Source organism: Artemia sp. Qi Xiang Cuo, chromosome 9 (assembly GCF_049724085.1).
Source record: "Artemia sp. Qi Xiang Cuo chromosome 9, ASM4972408v1, whole genome shotgun sequence".
Taxonomy (NCBI): Eukaryota; Metazoa; Arthropoda; class Branchiopoda; order Anostraca; family Artemiidae; genus Artemia; species Artemia sp. Qi Xiang Cuo.
The window spans coordinates 42,545,192-42,572,645 of record NC_142802.1 but is presented as its reverse complement, the minus strand read 5'-3'; the positions used below and the strand labels follow the sequence as shown (position 1 = coordinate 42,572,645).

At 36.4% G+C, this 27,454-nt stretch overlaps 1 protein-coding gene across 2 annotated transcripts; it reads left to right on the top strand.

Moving 5' to 3' along the window:
* Positions 1–216: 216 nt before the first annotated feature.
* LOC148948671 (xylulose kinase-like) lies at positions 217–27,042 on the top strand. 2 transcript variants are annotated; one of them, XM_089094035.1, is made up of 6 exons: positions 217–356; positions 1,909–2,024; positions 9,306–9,479; positions 11,088–11,185; positions 23,354–23,506; positions 26,803–27,042. In XM_089094035.1, the coding sequence occupies exons 3-6, from the start codon at positions 9,404–9,406 to the stop codon at positions 26,881–26,883; spliced, it is 408 nt and encodes a 135-aa protein (XP_088950161.1). In that variant the 5' UTR covers positions 217–356; positions 1,909–2,024; positions 9,306–9,403; the 3' UTR covers positions 26,884–27,042. The 2 variants fall into 2 exon arrangements, with proteins under 2 accessions (XP_088950161.1, XP_088950162.1); XM_089094036.1 differs by lacking the exon at positions 1,909–2,024.
* The last annotated feature ends 412 nt before the right edge of the window (positions 27,043–27,454 follow it).

Below are 27,454 nucleotides of genomic sequence, written 5' to 3'. Positions count from 1 at the left end.
AATTGAAATCAGCATTTTCTTCTTATTTTCAATTAGTATTGTACCATCAGCCACAAGAAGTGACATACTTGAGGTAACCTATAATAGAGGTATAAGAAAAATAGACCTAAAATAGATATTGACTTCTTCTTTTTTATTCGTGAAACTCTCTTCATGGATATCGCTAACTATTCTGATAGGAACTTCTCTATCGCTTTTTTCTTTGTTTAAGGGATGAATTTAGGAGCTGGTGAAGTGGCTATTAGTCTTGGTACAAGCGATACAGTGTTTCTGTCACTTGAAGAAGGTAGAGGTGGTTTGCTTGGCCATGTACTCTGTAATCCAGTGAATAGCTCTTTATTCATGGGACTGATTTGGTATGCTCGCATTTTCCTTATATTAACTATTGTACCAATCGCTTTTATTGAATTTATTTATTTTATTAAAAGCCATCTATTAATTGATGTTTTCATCAATTTAATCATTTTCACAGAACCATTAATTGTAAAATAGTAGCAGTTCTATTCCCTGACTTTTGCCAAATTACGTAGTTTTCCAAAATAATGTAGCGGTTATATAGACACCATCACCGGGATGTTTGAATTAGTATGGTAAAAACTGAAGTTCAAAAACTGAAATGAAGAATGACCAGCGTAATAAATTTCAAGAATATTTTGTTAAACTTAAGTATTCTTGGTCTAAGTTGCAATGTATTGAAGCTCTTGATTGAGAGCCTGTTTTTAATGGGCCTATATTTTATAGTTGTAATAGCTTTAGAAAATCAAAATTTGTTTTGCATAACTTTGATTGGACCCATAGGCCTATTTAGCACTCTCTGTGAAATAAGGCAAACACTGCAAGAGTTGGGCCTGACTAATAGCTTAACTTTCGGAGGTCTCCGAGATTTTAGAAATAAATAAAGCCTTTTTTGGTGAAGCCGATTTGAAAAATGTTTTTTTTTTTGCGAGGGCCTTATAATGTCTATTTTGGGTATGACAAGCAATTACATATTAAGTGTTGACATGGCCTTTAATACGGAACACCCCTTAACACGCCACATCCCTTAAGTAGGAAACACTATATTTCAATGCGCTTATATATCGGGCACATTTATGCAAGGAGGAACTTTATATTCATGATGCTCATTTAAACGGCCCATGTTTGTCAGCTGGTTTGACGTAGACTAGCATAGCATTGGTATCTAACTTGACCAATTCCATGGCGTGGCCCAAATTCTTGCAGAATGCCAGCACCTTCCTTGTTTGAGGGATTTTTTGGGGTGTGAAACGCTCGAGTTCAAGTCCCCTGTTGACGACTGTAAAAAAGGTAATAATTTCAGTTTGTAAATATGCTAATTAAGAGACGAAAAAAAGAATAGAAATTTAAGGGTCTTTTGGGGGGAGGGTGGGGGGAAGATTATTTGCCTTTATTATTTTTAGTTTGTGTTTTACATTTATGAATTCTGTACTGTTTGACCTTTTTTTAGAGTATACTAAATTAACATTATAAGACTTAAGGGAAGATGTAAAGTGTCGCCGGGCATTTTCGACACTGGATGGACGATAAAAATATTGAATATGTTGGAACTACAGATGATAGAGGAATAAGAAAGTTATGAAGCTGGAAAACGTATCCAAGAAATACCAAAGCCGTAATTAAGCTAAATTTTCTTCTAAACTACAATAGAAAAGTTCATTGGGAAAAAGTTAGTATCAAGTCAGGAATTTGAAGAGCTAATTGTCAATGGCCTTCCTGGGGGTTGCTCGAAGGCTTAGTATCAAATTTATAGTTTCTTGGATATCAAGTAGTTACGACAATGTTTTCTTAATCCAGAAGTTACGACAAGTGTCACCATATTTGAATTGTACACATGTTTTGTATAATAATAATAAACCCCGCAAATTGCCTATTTAATTTGTTGTCTTTTAGTTTTAAAAATGGATCGTTGACACGAGAAAGGATTAAGAACATGTGTGTTGGGGAATCCTGGGATAAATTTAATCACCATACTTGAACAACAGATGTAGGCAACTACGACTATATCGGTAATATTTTTTATTTTGTATGTAAATGTTTCTCAGTAAAACTAAAAGAATATGTCAATGATTTAGCCGAATAAAAAAAAAACTGAATGTTGGTTCATTTTATAAGTTGATATAGATTTTTTAACCTATTTCGACCTTTTTCAAAGCAATATTTTTTCTATATTTTCTTTGTATGCAAACTTTTCTCAATAAGACTAAAAGAATATGGTAATGATTTAACTGAATAGAAAAAGCAACACATTTCTTTGAGTTGAAATAGGTAGAGAGATAAAGTCAGAAACCATAAAAATAAGATTTTCAGCTACAAAGGATGAAAATAATTTGTAAAACTCGGGTGTTGGGGGGGGGGCGGATATTTTTCACTCCGGGAACTATGTATTTAAGTAATGTAAAGCAAAACATAGTTGATAACTAGTTTTTTGACTATTTTTTATCAGCTCTAGTTTGAAAGCTATAATTGTTTTTTGAAATGGGGACCCTTATGTGCAAAAAATTAATGTTTGGATGGAAGGACCCCAAAAATGGGACCTGATAAAGAATCTAATGGTTTTTTTCTGATCAGTTTGAAACATGTATCCTAGAGCCCAAGTGGACCCCGACGCTGGATAAAATATAAAAAAAATATTATCGTTTCGAAAAAATGGCGTCTGAAGAAGGGCTAAAAAGCTCTTTTTTCCGTACAACTTGATCTGTTTAGAAGTATTGTAATAGGATTTAACTAAAAATGGGATTAAAAGAAGGGCAAAAAATTCCCTGAACAGCTTGGAAATTATATCTGTGAATTCCTGCGCCAAGAAGACCCCAGTTTGCAAAAAAAAACTTGAATAGCAAATTTGGTTCATCTGAAATGGACCAAAAAGCTTCATTTTCCCATCGGCCACGATTTTTTTCAGTCAACACAGACCAAAAGGAATTACTGGAGCTGAAATGTTTTTGATCGTCCTAAACCTAAAGACTAAAATATTTACGACGCCCATGAACATAGTTGATAAATAGTTTTTTGACCAATTTTCTTTCGTCAGCTCTAGTTTGAAAGCTATAAATATCATAGGCAGCGCGATAGCGCTGCCTAAGTAAAGAACGATGTTGGCACAATGTATAATTTATAATTTTTTTTTAAGACCAGGGCACTTCGTATCGAAGGAGTTGTCGTAGAAACTTCGAAAAGAGCTCATTCGATTGGAAATTGGAATAACTAGTTTCCTTTTTCATAGTTGAAAGTGATTGGAAGGCAACTAACACCCCTTCCATCCCACCATTTGCCCAAACACATCCAATCAAAATTTTGAGATAGCCATTTTGTTCATTGTAGTTGAACCTCCAGATATAAATTATTTTTTTGAGGAGGATACTCCCCCCACAGCCCTCAGAGCAAGGGTTGTAAGTTATGCCCTGGGGACATACAAGGTTTTTATAGAAAGCTTTGTCGTAGAAACTTCAAAAAGGGCTAGTCCGATTGGAAATTCAAAGGTCTAGTGCCCTTTTTAATAGTCGAAAGTGATTGGAGGGCAACTAACCCCCCTCTCATGTCCACTTTTTCCCCAAACACATCCAAACAAAATTTTTAGATAGGTTTTTTGTTCAAAGCAGTTAAAAATTCTGAAAACTAGGTCTTTGAGGATGACAACCCCCCACAGCCCTCAGGGCAAGGGTTGTAAGTTATGTCCTGGGGGTATCAGGTTTTTATAGAAAGCGTTATCTTAAAAATTTCAAAAAGGCTCATTCGATAGGAAATTGAATTGACTAGTGCCGTTTTTAATAGTCGAAAGTAATTGGAAGGCAACTAACACCCCTTCCACGCCCACCTTTTCCCCAAGCACATCCAATCAAAATTTTAAGTCATCAATTTTATTTAATGCAGTTCTATTTTTTGGAAATTATCTCTTCGATCTGGAAACTTCTCCCACAGTCTTTACGGCAAGGGTTGTAAACTTTGCCCTGGGGGGATGTAATGCTTTTATTGAAATCTTTGTCGTAGAAACTTGAAAAAGGGCTTCATTCGATTGGAAATTGAAAGGGCTAGAGCCCTTTTTAATAGTCGAAAGTGATCAAATTTTGAGATAGCCATTTTTTTCAACGTAGTTGAAAGTTTTAGATATTATGTCTTTGAGGATGACAACCCCCCCACACACATGAGGACAAGGGTGGTTAGTTATGACATGCGGGTATATAAGTTTTTTATAGAAAGCGTTGTCATAAAAACTTCGAAAACTTCTAAACATCGAAGGGCTAGTGCCTTTTTTAATAGTCAAAAATGATTGAAGGAGAACTAACACCCCTCCCACGCCCATCATTTCCCCAAAAACATCCAATAACAATTTTGAGATGGCCATTTTGTTCAGCGTAGTTAAAACGTCCAGAAATTATGTCTTTGAGGATGACACTTCTCCACATCCCTCAGCACAAGGGTTGTAAGTTATGCCCTGGGGGCATATAAGGTTTAATAGAAAGCGTTGTCGTAGAAACTTTAAAAAGGGCTAATGCGATTGGAAATTGAAAGCGCTAGTGTCCTATTTAATAGTCGAAAGTGATTGGAGGGCAACTAACGTCCGTCTCACGCCCACCATTTCCCAAAACACGTCGAATAAAAATTTTGAGATAGACATTTTGTTCAACGTAATTGAAAGTTCTGGAAATTAGCTCTTTGCCAGCGTTGTCGTAGAAACTTCAAAAAGGACTCAGTCAATTGGGAAATGAGAGGGCTAGTGCCCTTATTAATAGTCAAAAGCGATCGGAGGGCGAATGCCCCCCCCCATACTCATCATTTCCCCAAACACTTCCGATCAGCAATTTGATAAAGCAATTTTTTTGAACGTAGTTGAAGGGTCCGGAAATTATGTTTTTTAGTGTGACAACCCCCACAGCCATCAGGGCTAAGGTTGTAATTTATACCCTGGGAGCATATAATGTCATATAGAAAGTGTTGTCGTAAAAACTTCAAAAAGGGCTCTTTCGATTGGAAATTGAGAGGGCTATTGCCCTTTTTAAATGTTAAAAGTAATCAGAGGGAGAATTCCCGCCCCATCCCCATCATTTTCCCAAACATTTCCGATCAACATTTTGATATGGCCATTTTGTTCAACGTAGTTGAAAGGTCTGGAAATTATGTCTTTGACGATGACAACCCTCCGCCCATAGCCCTCAGCACAAGGATTCTAAGTTTGGCCCTTGTGGAATATAAGGTTTTTACAGAAAGTTTTTTCGTAGAATCTTCAAAAAGGGCTCATTCGATTGGAAATTAAGAGGACTGGTGGCTTTTTATTAGTCGAAAGTGATCAGAGGGCAAATGTCTCCCTCCACACCTATCATTTCCCCAAACACTTCCAATCAGAATTTTGATATAGCCACTTTGTTAAGCCTATTAGAAAGGTCTGGAAAATATGTCTTTGAGGATAACAAATTTCCCAGCCCTCAGGGCAAGGGCTGAAAGTTATGCCTGGGGACATATAGGGTTTTTATAGTATTGTCATATAAACTTCAAAGGGGGCTTATTGGATTAGTAATCAGACGCTCTAGTACTCTTTTTAAGAGTCAAAGTGATCAGAGGGCAGCTACCCTCTCCCCCGTATACACACGTCATATTGTCCCGAAATGCGTCTATTAGAAGTTTTGAGATAACCATTCTATTCAAAATAATCTAAATATCATATAACAAGGCCTTTGGGGTTGGAACAAACTCCAGAGTTTTGGGCCAAGGGTTGTAAGTTATGCTCAGGGGGCATTAAAGGTTTTTATGGAAGGGATGGTTGTTTAACTTTAGAAGAGGCGGAATCTTGCTCCCTGAAAGAGACTATGTCAATATAAAACGAACAGAAATTAAGCAGAAAAGCTTTTTACACAAAATAAGTTGTTTTTTTTTTAAGTAAAGAACTCCATTAAACAGAAAATGAAAAAAAAAAATATAATAAAATAATCCACCAAGCATACAACTACTACAAATTAGTATCAATAAATAAAGGAAACCCAAAACAAACAGAAATTAAAATAAGTCAAACTCCAAACGAGCAGAAATTAATCTGAGTAGGGTTCTAAGCCCTACGCTTTCTGAAAGCCAGAATATTATTTGTTTTTTACTTAAAAAATTTCTTTTAAATATTTTCACTTTTACAACTTTAAGAAATAAAAAAATTATTGAGATTTTAAGGAAGAAATATCAGCATATGTATATTAAACTGACAATGCCCATTTTCAGTAAATGCATTTGAATTTTTTTCAGTGAAGTACAAATTATATTCTGGCTTTTAGAAAGCATAGGGCATAGAACCCTACTCATATTAATTTCTGATCGTTTTGAGTTTGACTTATTCTAATTTCTGTTTGTTTCGGGTTTTATTTATTTATTGATACTGATTTGTGGTAGTTGTACGCTTGGTAGATTATTTAAATCTATTTTTGTTCATTTTTGGTTTAATGGAGTTCTGTACTTTTTCTAAAAAAAACTTATTTTGTGCAAAAAGTATTTTTGATTAATTTATGGAAATACCCAAACTAATTTTGGCTGAATTGATTCAAAGCGTCCAAAAATGGGTTCAAACCTTGTTTTATCTTTGACAGAGATAAAGGGAGAAACAGGCCTAAATGAAGGAAGATATTTTGAAAAAAATTGGTTGTATCGATTGTTGATGTTGGAAGTCTGAGCCAAAATAGACTTTTTTCTTGGATTCTAAAAGATCACATTTTGTCTGTTCGGCTTGCAATTTACTGGACATGTAAAATGGGCAAAACGTACCTGACTTGGCAAAATATTAAGAAAACATTGAGGTGTATGAATTTTTGATGGGCAAAAAATTGTCTTTTTTCAATCAGCTGGAAAACTTTCATGGACAACAGCTTTAAAAAAAAAAAGAAAAAAACACTGGAGTGTCGACTCATAATACAAATTTTTTATTTCTCCTCTTAGATTGGCTTTAAACTTATTGGGTATTTTGTCAAGGCCAAGAAAATTTAAAATAACAACAAAAATTCTAGAAAGAATTTTGGTTTTATTGAAAAAATTTCATTAGAACATTTTTTGGCAATAACAAAGCAGATTTTTTTCTTATAAATAACCTACACATCTATTTATTTAGACACACTGACAGTTAGAACAAACTAGAACATTAAAACGTTCCTTTTATAAATATTGGGCTTAGATACGGCTATATATCAAGCTTATTTGAAGGTTAGGAAGGCTTCAGCTCCGCAAAAAATCGAAAGTTTGCATGATCGAAAATTCTCCTCTTCATACACCACAAAATTATAGTAAAAAGTCCAACAGTTCGTTGTAGCAAACTGTAAGTACGGAGCCATGCGGCTCAATAGTAACCAAAACTCTAAGAAACAGTCTTGGTAACAACGGATGCATCGAAAGAATTGAATTTTGAGGCTTATTCAGAATATATAAATTCTTCAAGTTTATTTTTACCCATCAAAAGTAACGAGCCTGAGAAAATTTGCCTAATATTGAAAAAGGAAGGAAACACCCCCAAAACATCAAATGATCTTAGTGAAAATCAAACCGTCAGATATATCATATCAAAGAACCTACTGTAGATGTTTCAAGCTCCTGTATACAAAATGTGGAATTTTGTTGTTGTTTTTTTGCCAGAAGCAAGATCACGGATGCGTTTTTGTTTTTTTTTTTTTTTTTTTTTCAGGGGTGAAAGTAACGAACCAGTTTTCAAATAAGGTCGAGAAGGGGCTCATTCGATCGCAAATCAAAAGTTCTAGTGCCTTTTTAAGTGAGCAAAATGTTGCAGGCCAGCTAGCCTCCCCCCCCCCCTACGCCCATTTTTCCCAAAGTCTTCCGATCAAAAGTTTGAGATAGCCATTTTGTTCAGCATGGTCGGAAGATCTAATAGCTATGTATTTGAGGATGACTTAACCCTCAAAGGCCCCTGGTGAAGGGATAGAAACTATTAACTTTTCCCATTGTTTAAATATAATATTGGCTATTGAGAAGTGTACAGATACTTTTTGGAGGGGGGGGTTACGGGGGAGGATCTTTCCACGGAGGAATTTCTTAGGGAGGAAGGGATTTTCCATGGAGAGGGAGTGGATATCCTGGCATTATTTAAAAACCGATCAGAACGTAAATTAAAAAAGAAAAAAAAATCAACTGAAAGTAAGGAGCAACTTTAAAACTTAAAACGAACAGAAATTATTATGTATATGAGAGGTTGTCCCTTCCTCAATACCTCGCTCTTTACGCTAAAGTGTGACGCTTTGTTCCAGTTATTTAGCAATTAATCCTGAAACACAAGGGACCTTTAATTAGTTTAATAAGCTTTTTCAAAATTATTAATAAAAAATTTTGCATTAAAAAATGATTTCCCAAAACTATGACTGATTGAATATTTATGCCTAAATATCAAATTATATCTGAAACTCAGATTATAATTTAATATTTAAATTGTTCAGCAGGGAAAACTGAAAAAATACGATTAGTCACAAAATTAACCCCTATTAAAACTATTTCAGTTAAAAAAAATGGACCGAAAATTAATTTTGAAAGAATCCTCCAAAAGTTACATTGTTCAGAAAAAAGTAAAAAGTGATATTAAAACTAAAACGAGTAGAAATAAAGTCATATAATAAACAAAACTGAAAATCAAGAAAAATTATTGTGAATGAATAAATGATACCTGAATGAATTGAACTTTAGCTGTATAATTAAATTCAATTTAAAATGAACAGACATTACTATGAATGATCAAATTAAACTGAAACTAACAGAACTTAAATTGAAAATTCTAAAACGAACAGAAATTACAACAAATAAGAGTGGCATCAATTTTCCTTGTTTTTGAGTGAAATACAACTAAGAAAAAAAATATTGACAAAAAAGTATCATTAAAAGAATTTTTTTAAATTTCTCTGACTTGATTACTATTTTCTTCTTTTTTTGAAGTTATGAAAAAAAAAACAATAAAACAGACTGCTCGAAACACGTATCGTTTTCTATAAAGCCCAGATGTCAGTGGACACTCTTATTTTCTGAGCCATTAACAGCATTGTGACTGTTTTTCGGCTGTTAGTATTTTTTATGAAAGCATAATTGACACTCAAAGTGTTAGAAGGTTTAAGGGGGTGGTAACCCCATCCCTGTTTGTGGTAATTTCTGTTCGTTTTGAATTTGACGTATTATATGATCGTATTTCTTCTCGTTTTAAGTTTGAATTTTGCTTTGCTTTCTTTGAAAAACTTTTTTTTGGAAAATGGTTCTTTTTAATTAATTGCGGAAAGAAGCATTACAAAATATATTAGAAACTAAAGACGATTTTGCTTTTTTCCTACTTATAGGTCTGTATTACGATTTGACAGAGATTACACCCCATATACAAGGAGAATATCGATTTGATCCAGATGGTAATCTTATCAGTAAATTCCCGACCCCAGAAATGGATGTAAGAGCTTGTATTGAAAGTCAAGCTATTAGGCTAAGGCTATACTCGGAAAGGCTGGGTTATTCATCAGGTATCCATCCTTTCTTTTTTCTTGTTTTCTAGCTCACAGTCGAACAAATAAAAGGGCAAATAAGGATAAGTCCTTTTATTAGACAGTGAAAAACAGATATAAAAAGTTCTGGATATTTCGACCACATACGTCAGCGATCGTCATCAGCAGATAAATTAAAGTATCACAAATTCAAAAAAACTATATTTACACAGAATAGAATAATTACTTCCGGGTCAGAGATAATTTCTGGTTCAATGGCTGAGAGGTTTCATTAACACGGTTCATTTAAAGTCTTGAGTTTTTTAATGCTGCCTAAATGCAACCTGAATTTTTAATGAGAGTGGCACAATCTTTTCTTTCTTCCAGTTGCAAACAAAATGCTGCTGAATTTACAGTTATACACTTACTTGGTCTATCATCCCCATTTATACGACGTAGGTATATTTTCGAAGACCACTCTGCCTTTCAGTGCAAACAAATAAAAGTTCAAATTGGGATAAGTCCTTTTATTATACAGTGAACAGCTCATAGTATTTAAATTAGATTATGGAAGTCTCAACTTGTGCAGCATTAATTGTAAAAAGAGTTCTGCTTAATTGCCAAATTAATATGTTGAATCGATAGCTGAACCGCAATTTTGAAAAGACTACTTTTTGATGTTTTCCAACGAACATGCGTAGATTTGTCTTCAACTTGCATTTGCCATACGTTGGTGGCGAACAATTCTTGATCGACTGGAAAGTTACGAAAGAGAAAACGCCAAAAGTGGAAACTTACGAACTTATCCATTGAAGGAATAATTGTTTTTTTATAAGGTTTTATGTTTTATTTTACAATTGTTTTGAAACGCTATATGTTTTTTCAAATCTCTGTTTATTATTTGGTTCCACTTTCGAATTTTATTTCTACACATCTAAAGTTTTTCCTTTGTTTTCATTACTTTTTAGGCTGTTGTTTGCTAATATTTCATATGCGAGGTTTGTAAAGGAAAGTATTTATTCCTATAAATTTGCACGTCAAATACCCCAGGAATTTTTATTTAGCATGAATATCTGTTACTATTTAGACAGTTTTGCTGAAATCACCCAGTTCATACAAACCGCGGACCGGTAAAATTAGACTACAGATATATTAATCTGCAATATTTATTGTCACATCGAGGGTTGTGGATCAAATATGGTGCAACCAACATGTCACGGATTCTTTCTTCAATATTTTGACTCAGCAATTGTATTTTCTGTCTTAGGATGCCTAAGCATGAAAGCTTAATATAAGAAATAGACATAAGTGAACACTGGACTGACTTCAGGGGAGAGGATTTTCTTGTAAAGGGGAGGCTAAAACTAGAAAAAGTTTAGTTTGTTTTATTTCTTTAGTACGGTATCAGGGAGAAGTCCTCCATATCTCAAAACGCCCCCTAGGAGGTGGGGGTTGGAACCTAAGAAAGTGTATTCTTAGGTAACTACTTTTCTATTTTCCTAGGGAAGAGGGTCTTTCGAACTAATCTAAAGGGTATTCTCAATCCCCCCCCCCCTTCCGTGTATAGGTGTGCAAAAAGAAACTAGTGTATGTGTCTGATTGTTTATTGTAAGTTATGTATAGTCTTCAACTTCTATTTTATTCTAGGTCACTCATCAAGCATCCTTATTACTGGCGGGGCATCTTCTAACACTGCCATATTGCAAGTTATTTCAAACGTCTTTAATGTCCCAGTTTATACTCTTGTAAGTTTTTTCGTTTCTGTTTGCCTTCTAAAGAGTTTTATTGATACAACTTCAAGTGATGAATATGTGTTGCTTCATCGTTTTTGGATTTCCCAGAGCTGATTGAAATTGGAGAGCATAGGCAAATGTAGGGTTCAATTTATTAAAAAAATGATGTGCGCATGGATTTAAACGTGCCTGTAAAACGTACAAACTTACCTTCTAGCGAGCCTGTAAAGAGAAATAAACCACGACGATTTCTGGCTGCATCTGGTCCTAATGGTTTAGAGGGAAGGAAGGAGCTCATTTTGTAGGCTGGGTAATACCTACCTGATATATACCATTTCTATGTCCTCTACCTCCTTCTTATCAAAGTGAAAGGTTTAATTATTCTCCTTTCATCTAAATATAGTAAAAAACATGCCTCTTTATTTTCGGTGGAACCAAGATGTAGCTCATGACTTTTCTTTACTGGAGTGCCGATGTTCCAGCTCTTTTTTTTTTTTTTTTTCTTTCGTTTCATGCTCTCTATCTTTATCTTTTATCTCAGGGTTATATGCCCTTATTAAGCTAATACTAAACCTTTTTGTGTTCTAAAAATGCTATAAAACTGTTACAAGATGACAACGATAAGGAAGTCCGGGACTTCCCTCATCGCGCATATATCACTTTTGACTATTCATATACTCTGCTTTGAAAGTTCAGTGGGCTCTACAGAGCCCTGTGTTGACCAAATCAAACAGTCTTAATATCTAATAATTAAACAGTCGTCAATATCTTATAAAATGATGTCTTCAGTTGCTTTAGAGCCGGCCGTCCGTCATCACTCTTCTTGCTCAGTTTTCGTTTCAAATCCTCCCCAAGGGTGTGGGGAGGGTGTGGAAGGCCGTCCGTCATCACTCTTCTTGCTCAGTTTTGGTTTCGAATCCCTCCTAAGGATGTGGAAATTCCCTAGCTTGTGAATTTCAAGTTATAAGCAAAATAGAGAACAGTTACTCCTTATTCCTTTTATTATATAAACTTTGGCATAATCTGTTGGGGTGCGGACGTGGTAAAGAAACCAAGCATGCAACCCTGATCACAGACGGGTCTTTGGAGAGCTTGAGCAGTCCCAGGAAGGGGCTTTTTTGTCATAGTACTTAGAAATGACCATGTTCCTTTCTGTTTTTCTTTTTTTCGATGTCTGCTCTATAGCTCTTGTTATCTTAAATAAGATGATAACTGCATTTGCGTTTGTATTTTACCCCTGACAGAAAACTCGCATTCTCAATTTCAAAAACCCACACCTTGCTACGCCTTCATGAGGAAGCCTCTACAATAAAGCATTTTCTCATTCTTCTGGTATGGTTCAATCTTCCGCTTTTAAAGTCCTCGAATGTCGTGTAAGAACTAAGTTCAGGGGTCATAAATTGGTCCGTAAGGACACTAATGGTCCCGAAAATTACAGCAGTCCGTGTTTTCTGAAAAAGTTCTTAAAGTCTTTTCAGTTAGCTAAAACAGTGTCTTTTCAGTTTGCAGTTTTTAGTTTCTTTTTTATAAATCATCGTTACTCATCCTGCCATGTTTTTTCGTGGCGTGAAGTAAGCTGCCTCGATCGAAGTTCCTCTTGATCCGTAAATTTGAATCTATAGTCACATATATTCTGGTCAGAAAACCTGTTGGAGTGTGGTGCAGGGGTGAATCTAGAGCAAATCTGGGGGGGGGGTGACAAAAGCGCCAATAATTGACCTAATTTACAAATTTAATCTGCCCAAAATTAAATCTGCCCAAAATTAATATGCAAATTGTGTTTTAATTTTTCATGCACGTTCAGCCAAAATCGAACCTTCATTAGTTGAAAAATGCTCAGAAATTAAATAAAAAAACGGTTTGTTAACTGATTGCAAAGAGTTTCAAGTTTTTAAAAATTCCTTATTTCAAAATCAAACTTTTTTAAAGAAATCAAATGTTCATCAAAGTATCAAAAGTGGTATCAAAGTAACAATACGAAAGTGAAAAAATGGGTTTGTGTCAACCTCGGAGTTTTTAGTATCTGATGTTTGAACTATTTTTAACAAAATGGTTATCTCAAAGTGGTTAGGATAGATATTAGTTGGCCTCCCCCAGGCCATTCGGCGTGTCCCCAGGTTGTAATAGGGGAACGCCCTGCAGATATGTTGGGTACCTCCATAGGAGGCACGGACCAAGGGGGGGCCTTCTTCCTGGGGGTCCATAATAGGAACAGGGGCACCCTCGCCCAGGATCATAAATACAGGTGGAGGAGGAAGAAGGCCCCTCAAATGTACACTCAAAAAGGGCCCACTGGTTTGTCCACAAGTCCCAGGAGTTACAAACCTTCTCCCAGTAATGGGTTAAATTGCATGGTGATGCAGAACACCATCCCGGAGGATCCTCTATAGGAGGACAACTGCGGCAGGGCGTAAGATCCAGGTCTATGGACAATGGCCTTTGCAAAGGGCTGCCTCGACTCTTTCAGGGTACCTTCTAGACTGGAGACCTTGCGGTCAACTCTATTCCTACTTGAGGAGTGGTGCCCCTCGAAAAAATTATAGCCTAGTAAACGACACAGCATTCGCACGGGATTTTGACTAATGGATAATTCGTCTGGGCTTGGTATGTTTTGACGGGCGTTTTCGGGCTGAAAAACCTCTTCCTAGCTAATTTATCTATTATGGGTTGCCTCCCCGTAGTAGCATAATTTTTGTAGGCATGAATATATAATGCTTCGGAGGTAATAGGCTTGAGATTGTCTGTGCAGGATTTCGACTCTTGTTGATAGAAGAGCATCGCCAAGTGCTGAAAACCATGTTGTGACCAAGATGGGTCCAGGATTGCACAAAGCCTCCATTCATGGAGGTCCCAGAGACTTCTTGCTGTCCGGTTCTAAGCCGGCTTAAGCACTTCGGTGTAGACTTGAGGAGATGGGGTCCTCGTCCTGCACTGGTATCCAGGATCATTACTTTTCCGGAGGCGAAAATAATTTCAATGATTTAAAGAACATGAAAATTGGAACTTGGAATATTACGACGTTAAAAAATGACTATCGTATCGACATTTTGACTGACGAATTCAGACGATTCGAACTGGATTTATTAGGAGTTTCAGAAACTCATATCCCAGGGGTAGGAAGTATGAAATAGACAGGGAGTAGGGCTCATGATGAATAAGGAAGCTGCCAAGTCTTGTTTAGGCTGGGAAGGTATTAATAATAGAAGACTAATTGCTTGTTTTATATCAAAAAAGCGCAGAGCATCAGCCAAAATACCATATGCCCTTTCTGAGTTGACTGACAGAGATACTATGGGTTCAGACGCGTTTTAATTATAGTTAAATGAAGAAATGGATAGTTTCTATTTCGTAAGTAGGGTATTTTTACTAGGAGATAACAACGCACAGGCCGAGAAACAAGGAGAATAGAAATTTATGATTTACTTGCCATGGTCAACGTTAGATGTAGATTGGGAACATTAATGAACATAATTAGTTACATTGTTGTGGGTAAAAAGACCTAGTCATAACCAATACCATGTTTGGTCATAAAATGGCTCATAAGTTAACATGGTATTCACGTGATGGTAAGACAGCAAGCCTTATTGATTATGTTATTGTAATCCGAAAACTGGCAGGATCAATACAAGATACTAGGGTACATAGGAGTGCCGTTATTGATGTTGAAGGTATGTGTCACCATCTAGTAGTGTCAAGGGTTAATTTAAAGTTGAAGTATTGAAAGGGTAAGTACTTCCCAGGAAGTATGTGTGTTGTTGGGCTTCAGGATAATAGTTTGAGATACAATTTCCAGGAACAGTTGAATACTAAACTTTAGAATTTAAAATTTGATAATGTGGAAGATGGTTGGAATAATTTTAGAAAAATAATTTGTGAAGTTGCTGAAGGTGTCTTAGGGAAGAAAGCTAGAACTGCAGCTAAGAATATTAGTGAACAAGCTTTATGTTTGATAGAAAAGAGAAAGGACTTGTACAAGAATTACCTGAGTGATAGACCATATGAAAACAAAAGGAATGTAAAAAAAGTGGAGAAAGCATTAAAATATGAACTAAGGAGGAGTGAAGCGGATGCCATGGATGAAATTACCGAGGATCTGGATGATGCAGCTAGACGGCATAATAGTAAAATATTGTACTGGCATGTCCACAAATTGAGAGGGAGTAGTCAATCCGGACTTGGACCAGTTAAAGATAGGAATGGGGCCGCAATTAGCGATAAGGAAAAAACTTAAGAGAGATGGGCCAAACATTTTGAAAATTTGCTTAACCGAGAAAGAGTTGAAGGAAGAGATATAGAGGAAAATGAAAAAAGTTTGTGATACATTGGATGTGAAGGAAGATTTGTTTTATGAGAAGGAATTAGCGACAGTACTAAAAGGATTAAAAAATAATAAGGCTCCAGCTGCTGATAGGGTGGTAAATGAGTTTCTTCAATATGGGGGATCTGAGGTTAGAAATAAGCTACTGAAGATTATGAATATGATTTTTAAAAAAGGGGTAAGTACCTAATGATTTTAGGAAAACCTTAATTAAGCCACTTTATAAGAAAGGTGATAAAAGTGAGTGTGGTAATTATCGAGGGATTAGTCTGGTCTCTGTAGGTAGTAAATTACTTAGTAATATGATACTTTTTAGACTGAGAGATGCCGTAGACAAAGCTTTAAGAGAAGAACAGTGCGGTTTTAGAAAAGGTAGAGGATGTGTCGACCAAATTTCCACTCTTAGGTTAATACTTGAAAAGTGCCTGAGTTGTCAAACACCTTTGGTCCTCAGTTTTATAGATTATGAGCAAGCGTTCGATTCTGTTGATAGGAGAGCTTTAGTAAAGTTTTTATCCTTGTATGGTATACCAGACAAATACATTAAAGTGATTAGTGCTATGTACGAGAATATCACTGCGGTTAAGGTAGGAAATGAGGTTAGCAGCTGGTTTTTTATTAAATCAGGAGTTAAGAAGGGTTGTGTTTTATTCCCCTTTATATGGATTATTTTGATGGACTTTGTCTTAAGGAACACAATAAAGGCAATTGGAGACCACGGAATCAAATGGAGAGGAAAAAGTCTCCTGGACGTAGACTATTCTGATGATTTAAGCATCCTAGATGAAAGTGTGAGCAAAATGAATGAAGTTTTAGAGGTTTTGCGGGTTCAAGGTGCTAGAATAGGGTTGAAAATTAATGTTCAGAAGACTAAGTCGCTAAGGCTAGGAATATGTGAGGATGAAAAGGTGAAGTTGGGTAATGAAAAGATTGATCAGGTGGACAGCTTCACTTACCTTGGTAGTATTATTAGTAAAGATGGTGGGAGCAGTGAAGATGTCTAAAGTAGAAAAGCCAAGGCGCAGGGTATTTTTCTCAAAGTTGAAATAAGTTTGGAAGAATAGGAAGATATGTCTGCGAACCAGGATTAGAATATTAAAAGCTACAGTGATGGCAATAGTCATATTTGGCTCTGAAGCATGTGCGCTCAGGAAAGCGGATGAAGATTTGCTAGATGTTTTCAAAAGCAATTGCTTACGCATTGTTTTGGGTACCCGGCTGAGTCACCATATTTCAAACAATAGGCTATACGAAAAATGTGGTTCAATACCGCTCTCTAGGGCTATAATGAAAGAAAGGTTGAGGTGGCTAGAGCAGGTTTTGCAGATAAAGGATGACAGATTGCCAAAGATAGTTCTATTCAAGCAACCGTTTAGGGCGAAACGAAAACCAGGTCATCCTCGCCTAGGGTGGGAGGACGTCATAAAGAAATATTTAAAGGAATTGGGAAGTTCATGGGCGGGTGTAAAGAGGGAGGCTTTGAATAGATTGGGATGGAGGAGGAGCGTGCGTAGCTGTGTTGGCCTCAGGCGGCTTGGTGCTGCAGTGAGTTGTTAGTAGTAGCAGTAGTAGTAATGAGAGTGCCAGAAAAAATTCCCTTAATTGACCGTGCATTTATTTCTCCTCTTTAATTTACAGGAAAAAGGGCCTTGCTAGGATATTTTAGCACTCTCCAGCTTATTTTATCAATTTGGTGCTTCCTTACGCCCCATGAATGGTCTAGCACCACAATCGATTTGACGTTTATGTCTTTCCCAGAAAAATTACTAGATGTCTTACATGGTGCAGAAATAAGTATGCTGGGTGTTCTTCAAGAGAATAGATTTTTTGCCCGTAATATAAGGCATAAAATTTCTACCAATTTCTATAAAATTTCTACAATAAAATTTCTTACCAAGTTGGTTGAGGTTAAGGTTTGCTGCAGGTAAATCCAAAATAATAACAATAATAAACAAACCAGCTGACTTTGCACCAATATCAAAGTAATTACTTAGGAAGAGCTGTTGAATTGTGTTGGGTAGCTTTTATGTCTATCAGTATCGGGAATCAGTTGTAATAAAAATAAAATAAAATAGGTTGAGTTCATTGTGATGAGCGGCAGGGCTCCATATTTTGTAGATAATATCTTGTAGTAGAAATCTTAAATATCTTGTAGTAGATATTTTGTAGAGATGGAAAATATCTTAATACAGGTCATCTGTCCCTTATAGAACTTTGATTATCTATCCCTAGCTACCATTTAATATTTGGCTGGAAGACAGAAATGATTTTACGGGATAGCACACTAAATTTTTGCCCTGTTTATTTCTGTTGAGGTGTTATACTATAGAAAATGTAAAAAATAATCTCACGTGAGCTGGAAAGCTGGAAGACCTTCCAGTTCTCGTAAAAAGAGTGCAACAAAGTAAAAAAGGTACATAACAAATAATTCTATGAATTTTTCTTAACCATTAGTGTTTTTACATCAACCAATAACACAAAAACATACATGGCAAAAAAAGAAGAAAAAAAAATCGAGCTAGGCTGCTCTTGGAAAATCAGGTGAGCTGGAAAGCTAGGAATGCTGGAGGACTCAGAAGTCCCCCAGTTCTCAGAAGAAAAAGAGTGCATAAAGCAAAAAAAGGGACATAACAAATGGTTCTGTGATTTTCTTTCTTTTTTTTATCTATTAGTATTTCTACAGCAAATCAACAACACAGAAACATACATGGCAAAAAAAAAAAAATTGTTGAACTAGGCTGCTCGTGGAAAATAAATTTAATCTCTCAGAAAAGAAAGGAAGCTGGACAAACTTTTTAAACTTTTTGAAAGCTAAACTGACAGCATGAATCATGAGAACCTAATCAGGTATTCCCAGTTTTGCCCCCAGGTCTCATCAGGTATTCCCAGTATTCCCGGTTTGGTCCTGGGGGCGAATTTTTGCCCCCATCTCTTAAAATATTTCAAGAAAAAATCTGCTTCTGAGTGGATAGGGGAGACCGGCCCACGATCGGCACGGCCCACGTTCGGCCAAAGTAAATAATCTCAATTTAAAAACAGATGAAGACTTCTGGTAGGTTGCAAAAGCTCCGCTTGATGAGAGTGTATTTTTGTAAAATGACTGCCCTTGGTTAGCAATTTTACCAAAAATATCAGATTGGGTCGTGTTTTACAGCTAGTAAATCCTGAATTCTCTTTAATCTTTGTCTGGAGCTCTACCCCTAGCTACAAATACTCGGTAGGAGATAAACTCACGCTGTATTCTCTGATTAACTGTCTGTCTTTTGGCATCTTCATACACGCGCCATCTTCACCGGTCGGCTGCCAATATTTTTTTATCTCGTAAGGTGGAAAACTCCCCAGTTTACCCGCATTATACGAGATAGGTTCGGCATGCTGAACCGTGGCTTTCGAATATGGGTTCGGACCATGTTTATAAAACCTGAGTAAACAGCATCTTTTAAGGTTGCAGGTAAGCTCAGAATCCAAGATTCGATTAATTCTGGCATTATTATCCCTGTGAAAAAAATAGATTGTATAAGGTAAAGATGCAGCATCCAAATGAAATTAATGTTGAAAATTAAAAAAAAAATTTAAAAATTGGTTAACTTGTTCTCAGAGAAGCAGAAGCAAAATATTATCAAAATGAATTTTGTAAATGTGATTCACCTCGGAAAACATGGAAAATAATAAATGAAAAAATAAATAACGTTAAAACAAGAAATATTCCATCCCACATCACAATTCATGAAGGAGTTAAGATAACTGATGAGAGAGGGATGGCGGAAGCATTTGCTGACCGATTTAGAAAAGTTGGACATAATCTGATGGATCAAATTTCTGCTGGAACACATAATCATAGAAATTATTTACCAAATAAAGTAGATAAGACTACATTTATGTACCTTATCTGGTTTTTGGAGTACCAAAAAGCTGTTACCAGTTTGAACAATGGATTTTCGACAGGGTGTGATGGTATATTGGCTTCTCTGTTTAAAGAAATAGATGGTGTACTTTTTCAGCCGCTTTTATTTATTTTTAATACTTGCATAAAAAAATGGATTTTGCCCAGTTTGTCTTAAAGTAGCTAAAATTTTAACTTTGTTTAAAAAAGGTGATAAAGATAATCCAAACAATTATAGGGTTTGACAACCGTCCACAAGCCTGGTAAAATCATTGCATGGTGAGGGCAGAAGCAAGTAGGGAAAGTCACGTCAGCGGAAAGAGGCCAGTTGACCGCGATCTGTGCTGGTGTTAATGCCATTGGGAACACAGTCTGCTTATTTTCTCAAGGGAACAGTGTCCGGAAATTTTACTCAAAGGAGTTCCACTGGGAACCATCATGACCGGCTCAGAAAATGCTTTTGGCTGGATGACTGCCTCCCTTTTTCTGCATTACTTACAGCATTTTATCAATAATGTCAAACTCTCCAAACAGTCCCCCGTACTTCTGGTGCTAGATAACCACACCAGCCGATACACCACTGAATTGCTTGATCTGGCTAAAAATAATGGCGTTGTACTTTTAACTGTCCCTCCCCATGCTACTCACAAACTACAACCTCTAGACAGGACAGTCATGGGACCACTCAGACCTATTACAACTGGGAAACTGCAAGTTTAATGACTGCCCTTAAATCTAAAACTATGTCAATGTATAACATTGCCGAACTTCTGGGGAAAGCATATCCAAAGGTTTTCACTCTTGAGAATATCATAAGTGGATGCAGAGAAAGTGGGATATACCACACAAACAGAGATGTCTTCAAGGGTTAAGAGTTGCTCTCGTCCTATGCCTCAGATAAACCACAAACATCATCTAGTGAAACACCCATCAATGTAGTTTCTATGCTCAGGGCATGTCCTTTGAGACATTTAGACTCCTATTTTAACATAGATGCCGATACTGAAGCAGCACAGGTTCCAGCTCCGAATGAGGAGCAAAGGTCCGCAGATGGTTCGTTCAAAGAGATCGTCGATACGAACCCCTTCCCGAAAGGCTCACGTAGTGACAGAGGCCTCATTGATGTTGGCACCTGTAATATTCATATGATTCACAATGCTTTTTTGAAAGGGTTAAAAGTTCACGGACAGGCTGTTTCTGACCTTGTAATTCGTGTGTACTACTTTTTTCACGGGTGGCAGAGGGTGGCCCTACGTGCAGAGGAATACATGATACAATGTTCCCTTGGGCTTCCGGCTCATCGTTTTGTGAAACATGTTACCTCCCGGTGGCTTACTCTTGGAGAAGCAGCGAGGAGGCTCCTCGAGCAGGGGGATGGACTTACTGAGTTCTTTTTTAAGTACATTCCGTCAAAACAGAAACAGTTAATGAAGTCCAGTGGATATACTGAAATCGTTTCGTTGCTAAAATCACCTGCAACATAAGCTATGGTTTTGTTCGTCGTCTCACTGGCTGACCTGTTTGGTGGCTTCACTGGAATGTTCCAGCGGGAGGATCCTCTGGTCCATGTTCTATATGAAGAAATGAGTAGGCTTCTGCTCATCCTGCTGAGTAGGTGCTTGAAACCTGATGTTCTAGTGGATATTCACAGGAGACGGAGTGTTGTAGTCGCAGATTTAGATGTGTTTGACAACTTTCTTTCCTTAGAAAACGTAGAGTGTGGCCAAGGAGTTGGAGAATGCCTTAAAAATCTGTCAGAGTTAGAACGTGCTCAGTTTCGTACCAAGGTCAAAGAAGCCTACGTTTCTGCGTCCAAGCATATTTTGCAAAAGATGCCTCCACCTGGATCTGTCTTGAAATATTTTCGTTGCCTTCGCCGTGAAAATCGTTAGCTTCCCAGAAGTTCCTCCGACTTGTTGAAGATCTGTCAAGTGATGCCTTTCACTGTAAACTGTGACAGAGTCAAAGATGAGTGGGTGCTACTACAGCTTGAGCCTGAGCCGATAATTACCACACATAGTGTTGAAGCATTTTGGAAGTATTTTTTTGACCTGAACGACGGTCAAGGCAACCCAAAGTACCCCCAGATCTCTGGGGTAGTAAAGGCTAATTTGTCCCTGTCACATGGCAATGCCGATGTCGAGAGAACCTTCTCAAATTCGGGTCGTATTTTAACTGAGGATAAAACCTGCATGGGATTGAAGATGCTAAATGCAAGGTTAGTGATTTGTGATGTTATGAAGTAATACGGAAACCGACCTGAATGTTTGCCAATTAGGTGAGAGCTGCTTAACCTTGGCCGGTCTTCAAGTCAGAGTTACAAAGCCCATGTTGAAAATGAGCGTAGGAAAAAAGATGAAATGGAACCGCGTCGAAAGGAGGAAGAAGAGAAACTTGCCAAGCAGAAAGAAAACGAGCAGCTGATAGCAAGCGAAAAGAAGAAGATTGAAGCATTGGAAGAAAATCTCGAAGATATAAAATCGAATCACACTGAACAAAGAAAAGTTACTGATAAGCTGATCGAGGAAGCTAATGAAAAACTAAAGAAGGTGATAAAAGCGAAAGACCCCTTGGAAATTGGGATTGCCCAGGCAATGGTTGAAGTAGCAACGAAAAGGCTAAGTGAAGAAAGAGAAACTGCCAAGAAAAACGAGTACATACAGTAGAAAGTGTTCGAAAGGCATGCAAGCTTGATTTCGTCGCTCCCCCCCCCCCAAGAAAAAGAAGTGATTTGAAGGCAGTGATTTCTAAAGTCAGTACTGTGCAATTTTCAGCGTTTGTTTTGTGTTTTCTTTCCTTCTTTTTTCATTTTGTATCCTTGTATATGAATAAAGTCAATGTATCTGAGAAAAAAAAAGCTAATGATGATCATCTAGACCTGAATTCAGTGTCTAGTTTTTTGAAGCTAACTTGTAACGGTGCCAAAGCTGGCGATCTTGACCAGTCATTGTTATTTGTGGGTCCCTAAATATGGTCACTTTTTTTTAATTTTGGTTACTATTTGGTCACTTTTTTTACTTCAAATGTACTTAAAGTGACTATTTTTATGGTCAAGACTTGGTGGCAGGTTACAAAATAAGTGGTTTTTGATCTAGTGCAAAGATAAGCCTAAAAACAACACAGTCAACAAGTTGACAGTTATCGGACCCATCTCCTTACATATAACTGACATAGGATCTATCCTAATTGGACACACGTCATATGTGCTGCTCTCATGGTTTCACATGGAACTACAAATATAGTGAATAATTCTCTAAACTAAAAAATGATTTGAACCAGCGTCAGATGTTGATGCTGAAAAGAACTCTCAATGTCAATCGGACTGTCAAAGATGTGCTGAAGCTGTACTGTGAGAAAATTGAATTGTATCCCCTCTCCTTTGAGACTATTTCCTGTACAGGGTCTGCCTGATTGGCATATGAGATATATCTTGAAACCTTAGCTACGAAGAAAGCTGAAGAAACAAAAGAAGAAGAGAGAAATCAGTTGGAAGAAGAAAAGCATTGGGCATTGAAAGAAAGTCTTGAACAGGAGAAACAGTCTATATTTAGATTAGAAAATGATATGGACCAAAAGAAAGAACAGCTGTCTGCTTATTAAGTGTTCTCAGACTATTTTGTAGTAATCTATGTAGTTCTAATTCTAGATTAACTTGAATTAGGTCTTAGTTGAGAGGTTTTTTAAGAACGTCTTGCGAGCCATCTATTTTGTTGAGATAAATTGTTTAAGTCAGTTGATCAATCATCATAATCCTTTATTATCCTCTAAGGGATTGAGCTATCAGGATAGTGTAACAAAGGTTGAAATGTTAGTCCATCCGATGACAAGTTTATTTTACAATTCAGTTTTGTTTTTAGCAATTTAAAAAAAAGTGCAGAAGAAAATGGACAAGAAATAGGTAGCCATTAGGACTTTTTATTGAAAGTTTCATTATTATATGAGGTAATAGGCTGGTCTTATGTATATTTATTTTTTATAGGACTTACCTGACTCAGCATGCCTGGGTGCAGCCTATATGGCTGCCTACGCCCTTCAGCAGTCAGACGAAAGGATTCCTTTCTACGATCATATCAATCAAATAAGTGGGAGGAAAAGATGTCTTTTATGTACACCTAATGAAACGGCATGCAAGGTAACATTGACTAAAATTCTTATCTGAAGTATTGCGTTTACTTATAGTTCAAAAAAGGAAACCCAAGAAAATCAAATTTTATGGTTAAAATATAGCACAGTTTCTAAAACTCAATAAATGCAACACCTCGCTATTTGTCGAATCCCAATTTCGAAAACCAATGGTAATTTTTCTAGTGTGTGAAATAGTTGACCTAAATAAGTGTGTCAATTGGTGCCGCAAATGGAATCTAAGTGACCATGTTGCGCCTCTAATAGTTATCACGGTATCATCCTGCCCAAAAAGAAAGTATATATCTAGAAAGTGGGAAAATTCCCTCTAGTGGATTGCATTGAACTTGACTTATCCATACAACATTTGCCCATACATCAAACATCGTTATGGCTAAGGAAATCCAGTAAAAGAAAGTCTTATTCTATAGTCATTGGAAGCTAAAATGAGTCGCTCTAGACAAAAAAAAGAATTGAGAAAATTAAGTTTCAGTAAATAAAAAAGGTACAAGTCTTTTAGTGGTGTTCAACTGAATTCATAGTTGACTCCTTGATTCTAATGCTTATTTCTTTGTGGTAATAGTCAGTGGAACAGTGTTTACCTAGTGAAGAGCGATGCGTCCCCCGTGTACTTTTTTCAGCCGAATCATGTAAAAAGCATGATTGCAGAAACTTGGAAGTGAGCTTAAGGACTGATGCCGATCAGAGGGAAATCTGACAACCTTCAACCCTTCACGTCCCCTTGACACTCAATTTGAACAGTTGAAAAGTCTTAAAGATGTCCCTCCATGGTTTTTCCGAAAAATTGTAATTCAAGGATAGGGGGCTCTTGTAAATACACGTCAAGTTCATGCTTAGTATAAAGACGTGCTAGCTCTTAATACGGTAGAAATATTATACAAGTTCAATCTCCTGAACTTCGGTGACACGATGTAAAAATGAGTTAAGTCTAGAATCGGTATAATAACGACCTTAGTCGTAATTCGATTCAAAACAACCTTAGTCCTTACTCGTTCCAAATATGGCTAAACTTCACGGTAATTTCTGTTATTCAAAATCCCTTTGTCATGGGTGGAATTTTACTATGTCGTGCGAAAACGGCTTACGTCCTGTGTCTTTTGGAAAAACTAACTTTTAAGTGGGGGGGGGGGGGGGGCTCAGAACCAATTTTTTTAAACATTACTTCTGTTTTAAGTTTGACGAGAATTGTTCATTTTAATTTTTGTTTGTTTCAGCTTTAGTTTTTTCATTCGTTGTACTTTCTTCTTGTTCTAAATTTGGCCCTTTATATAATTTTATTTCTAGTTTCTTAAGGTTTAAATATTTTCTAAGCTTTTGTTTGAAAAAAGTGTTTCTTGGAAAACCGTTTTCTCTCTTAATTAGTTAGCTAAGGATGTACATGTTACATCCTGCTGAAATAAAAGTCGTACAAAGATTTTCAATATGTATCATTGGAGGGCCTAAAAGAAGTCACTTTGATCCTTCCGACATCCCCATCCCCAGTTTGTACTTTCTTTGGATTGCAGTAATTTGGATTATTTAAAGAGTTTTAGTCGCTAAAAGTCATTAAAAGCTGAGTATGACTGTCCAGAATCAAAAGACAATGGGCACTTGATTCAGAAATAGCGTTTCTGAACGCTATTCAAAATCAAGAAGTCACATTAACTTCACAGAGGGCTCATTCGATTACAAACTTGAAAGTTATAATACCCTTTTTAAGGGTGGAAGTCCGTTGGACGGCAACATGTCTTCTCCCGTACAACCTCCTATCCAGTGTATCTCTCCCGAACGTGGGATGTGTTTCAAAATTGAAGCCATGCAAAGATTCCTAATTTGTATAATTGGAGGTCCCAAAGTAAATCCCTTTGGGTGTTCGCCCCCCCCCCCTCTAGCTGTTTACTCATATATTTATTAAAGTATAGGCAATTTTTACTTTGAATTGTGATCGTTCGGAAGTTATTTAAGGCTGAAGCCTTTTTATACTCATAGTCATTTAGGGATTGCTTTGGGTTTGGGTTTAGTAAATACATTTTAGTCATTAAAAATTAGAGCATGACTGTCCTAAATTAAGAAACATTAAGGACAAATTTCCCAAATAGTGTTTGAGTTCTGTCAGAATTAGTTTATAAGAATTTCTGAAAGTATTGATGATAAATATGACGATAGTTTTCCATTATAAATCGTCCAAAATCAAAGCAATGTAATAACTAAGGATTTCTAAAGCTCTTGATTACTTATAAATATGAAGATATTATTGCACTATAGTTACAAAATACTTCCATAGTTACTCTTACCACGACTACTGCTGTTACATTTCTGCCATCAATAGTTGATTAGCATTAACTTCTTTTTTTGTTTTTGTTTAATTTTTAACAACATTACTACTATTAACATATGCGAAAGCTAACAAAATTACAAGATCAACTGAAACAAAATATACATAGAGTACGAGCTTTAAACTTAAAACAAGCAGAAATTTGCATGAACAATGAACCCGAACTTAAAAAAAAAAAACAGAAAATAATAATTATTTGCGGTATTGCTGCTCCTCAAATCCTCCAAAATGCTAGAATATCTTTTCCACTTTCCTGAAAACAGTAAATACAAATGCTAAACAATATAAATTTTTTCACATTAGTTTCTTCTTTTTTTATAATTTTAAAGTATTAGGTACTGCTCTAAGTTCAAGTAGCTCTGTCTTTACGATTCATTTTTATTAAGGTAAGGTGCAATTCCCTTTCTAAAAGGGTTTCTTGCTTGCAAATGAGTTTAATAAACAGAACTTTCAATTCAAGCTTTCTTTTTACTTTTGAAAAAGTGTAAAAGACAGTATGTCCTTTTGAAGAGTATTATGGATCGGCGACTCGCTTTCTTTCGCTTTTCGAAAGGTTGTACAAACAACGGTGTTGTTGTTTTTTAATTTTTTTCAAAGAAAATCCCCCTAAAAAGTAATTTTCTAATGAAATTAAAAAAATAAGGCAAACGAGTATAGGAGGGGGACAATCCCCTCTGCACCTGCGTTGACGCGCTTGTCTTCACAGGGCCCCCACAAAAAATATCCATTCCTCTCTTTCTTTCTTTCTCTCTCTCTCTCTCTCTTTGTCTCTCTCTCTCTCTCTCTCCCCCCCCCTCTCTCTCTCTCTCTCTCTCTCTCTCTCTCTCTCTTTCTTTCTTTCTATCTGTCTTTTAACTTAAAATAAATTTAAATATAAAGGATTTTCAATCATATGCAACAGGAAACGAATTACTGTATTTAGTTGTCATCTTCTGTCATTTATTTTGTTTTCTATTTAATCCTTTTTCTAGGTGTACATGCAATTGATATCAAAGTACCGTCAGTGTGAAAATAAAGCCTTAGAAATATATTATTCAAGACTTACACCCTGAGAAGTATCTTAATAACCAAGACTTGGAGTGACACTCAAACACCTCCATATTTTAATTCTTTGTAGAATTTAATAGTTTATGTATTTAGATTTAAGTTAGTATTCCTTTATTTATTTTGGTGAAGCTCAGAGTAAACATGTTGCTTTTTGATTTTTTAAGTTTTATGAAATGATAGTAATAGAAATAAGACCCGTTCCTAGGGCTGGTGGCGTCCGGCGAAAAATTAGTTACAGCGCTCCCCTCCCGACTCATATATAAGCAAAAAAAGGCCGAATCAAAGTGAGAAATTGGATCACAATGGGTAATTCCCCAGCCGCTACGCATCCCAAGCCATGGTGCCTGGGGTAACTATCTCGGTACCCCCCCCTCTCCCCCTAGGAACTACTCTGATAGAAATATAGTCAAATATTTATCAGTCTCAGTAGTGTAAAGAGCCAGCCTGTGTCTAATATACTCAATTGGTTTTCCTGAGAATCGGAATTAACAATGGGCATCCCTGATTTTAAATATCTTTAAATTTCTCTGGTAGCAAAATTAGCAAGCTGCTGCCCCGACTTTAAATCCATTGAGT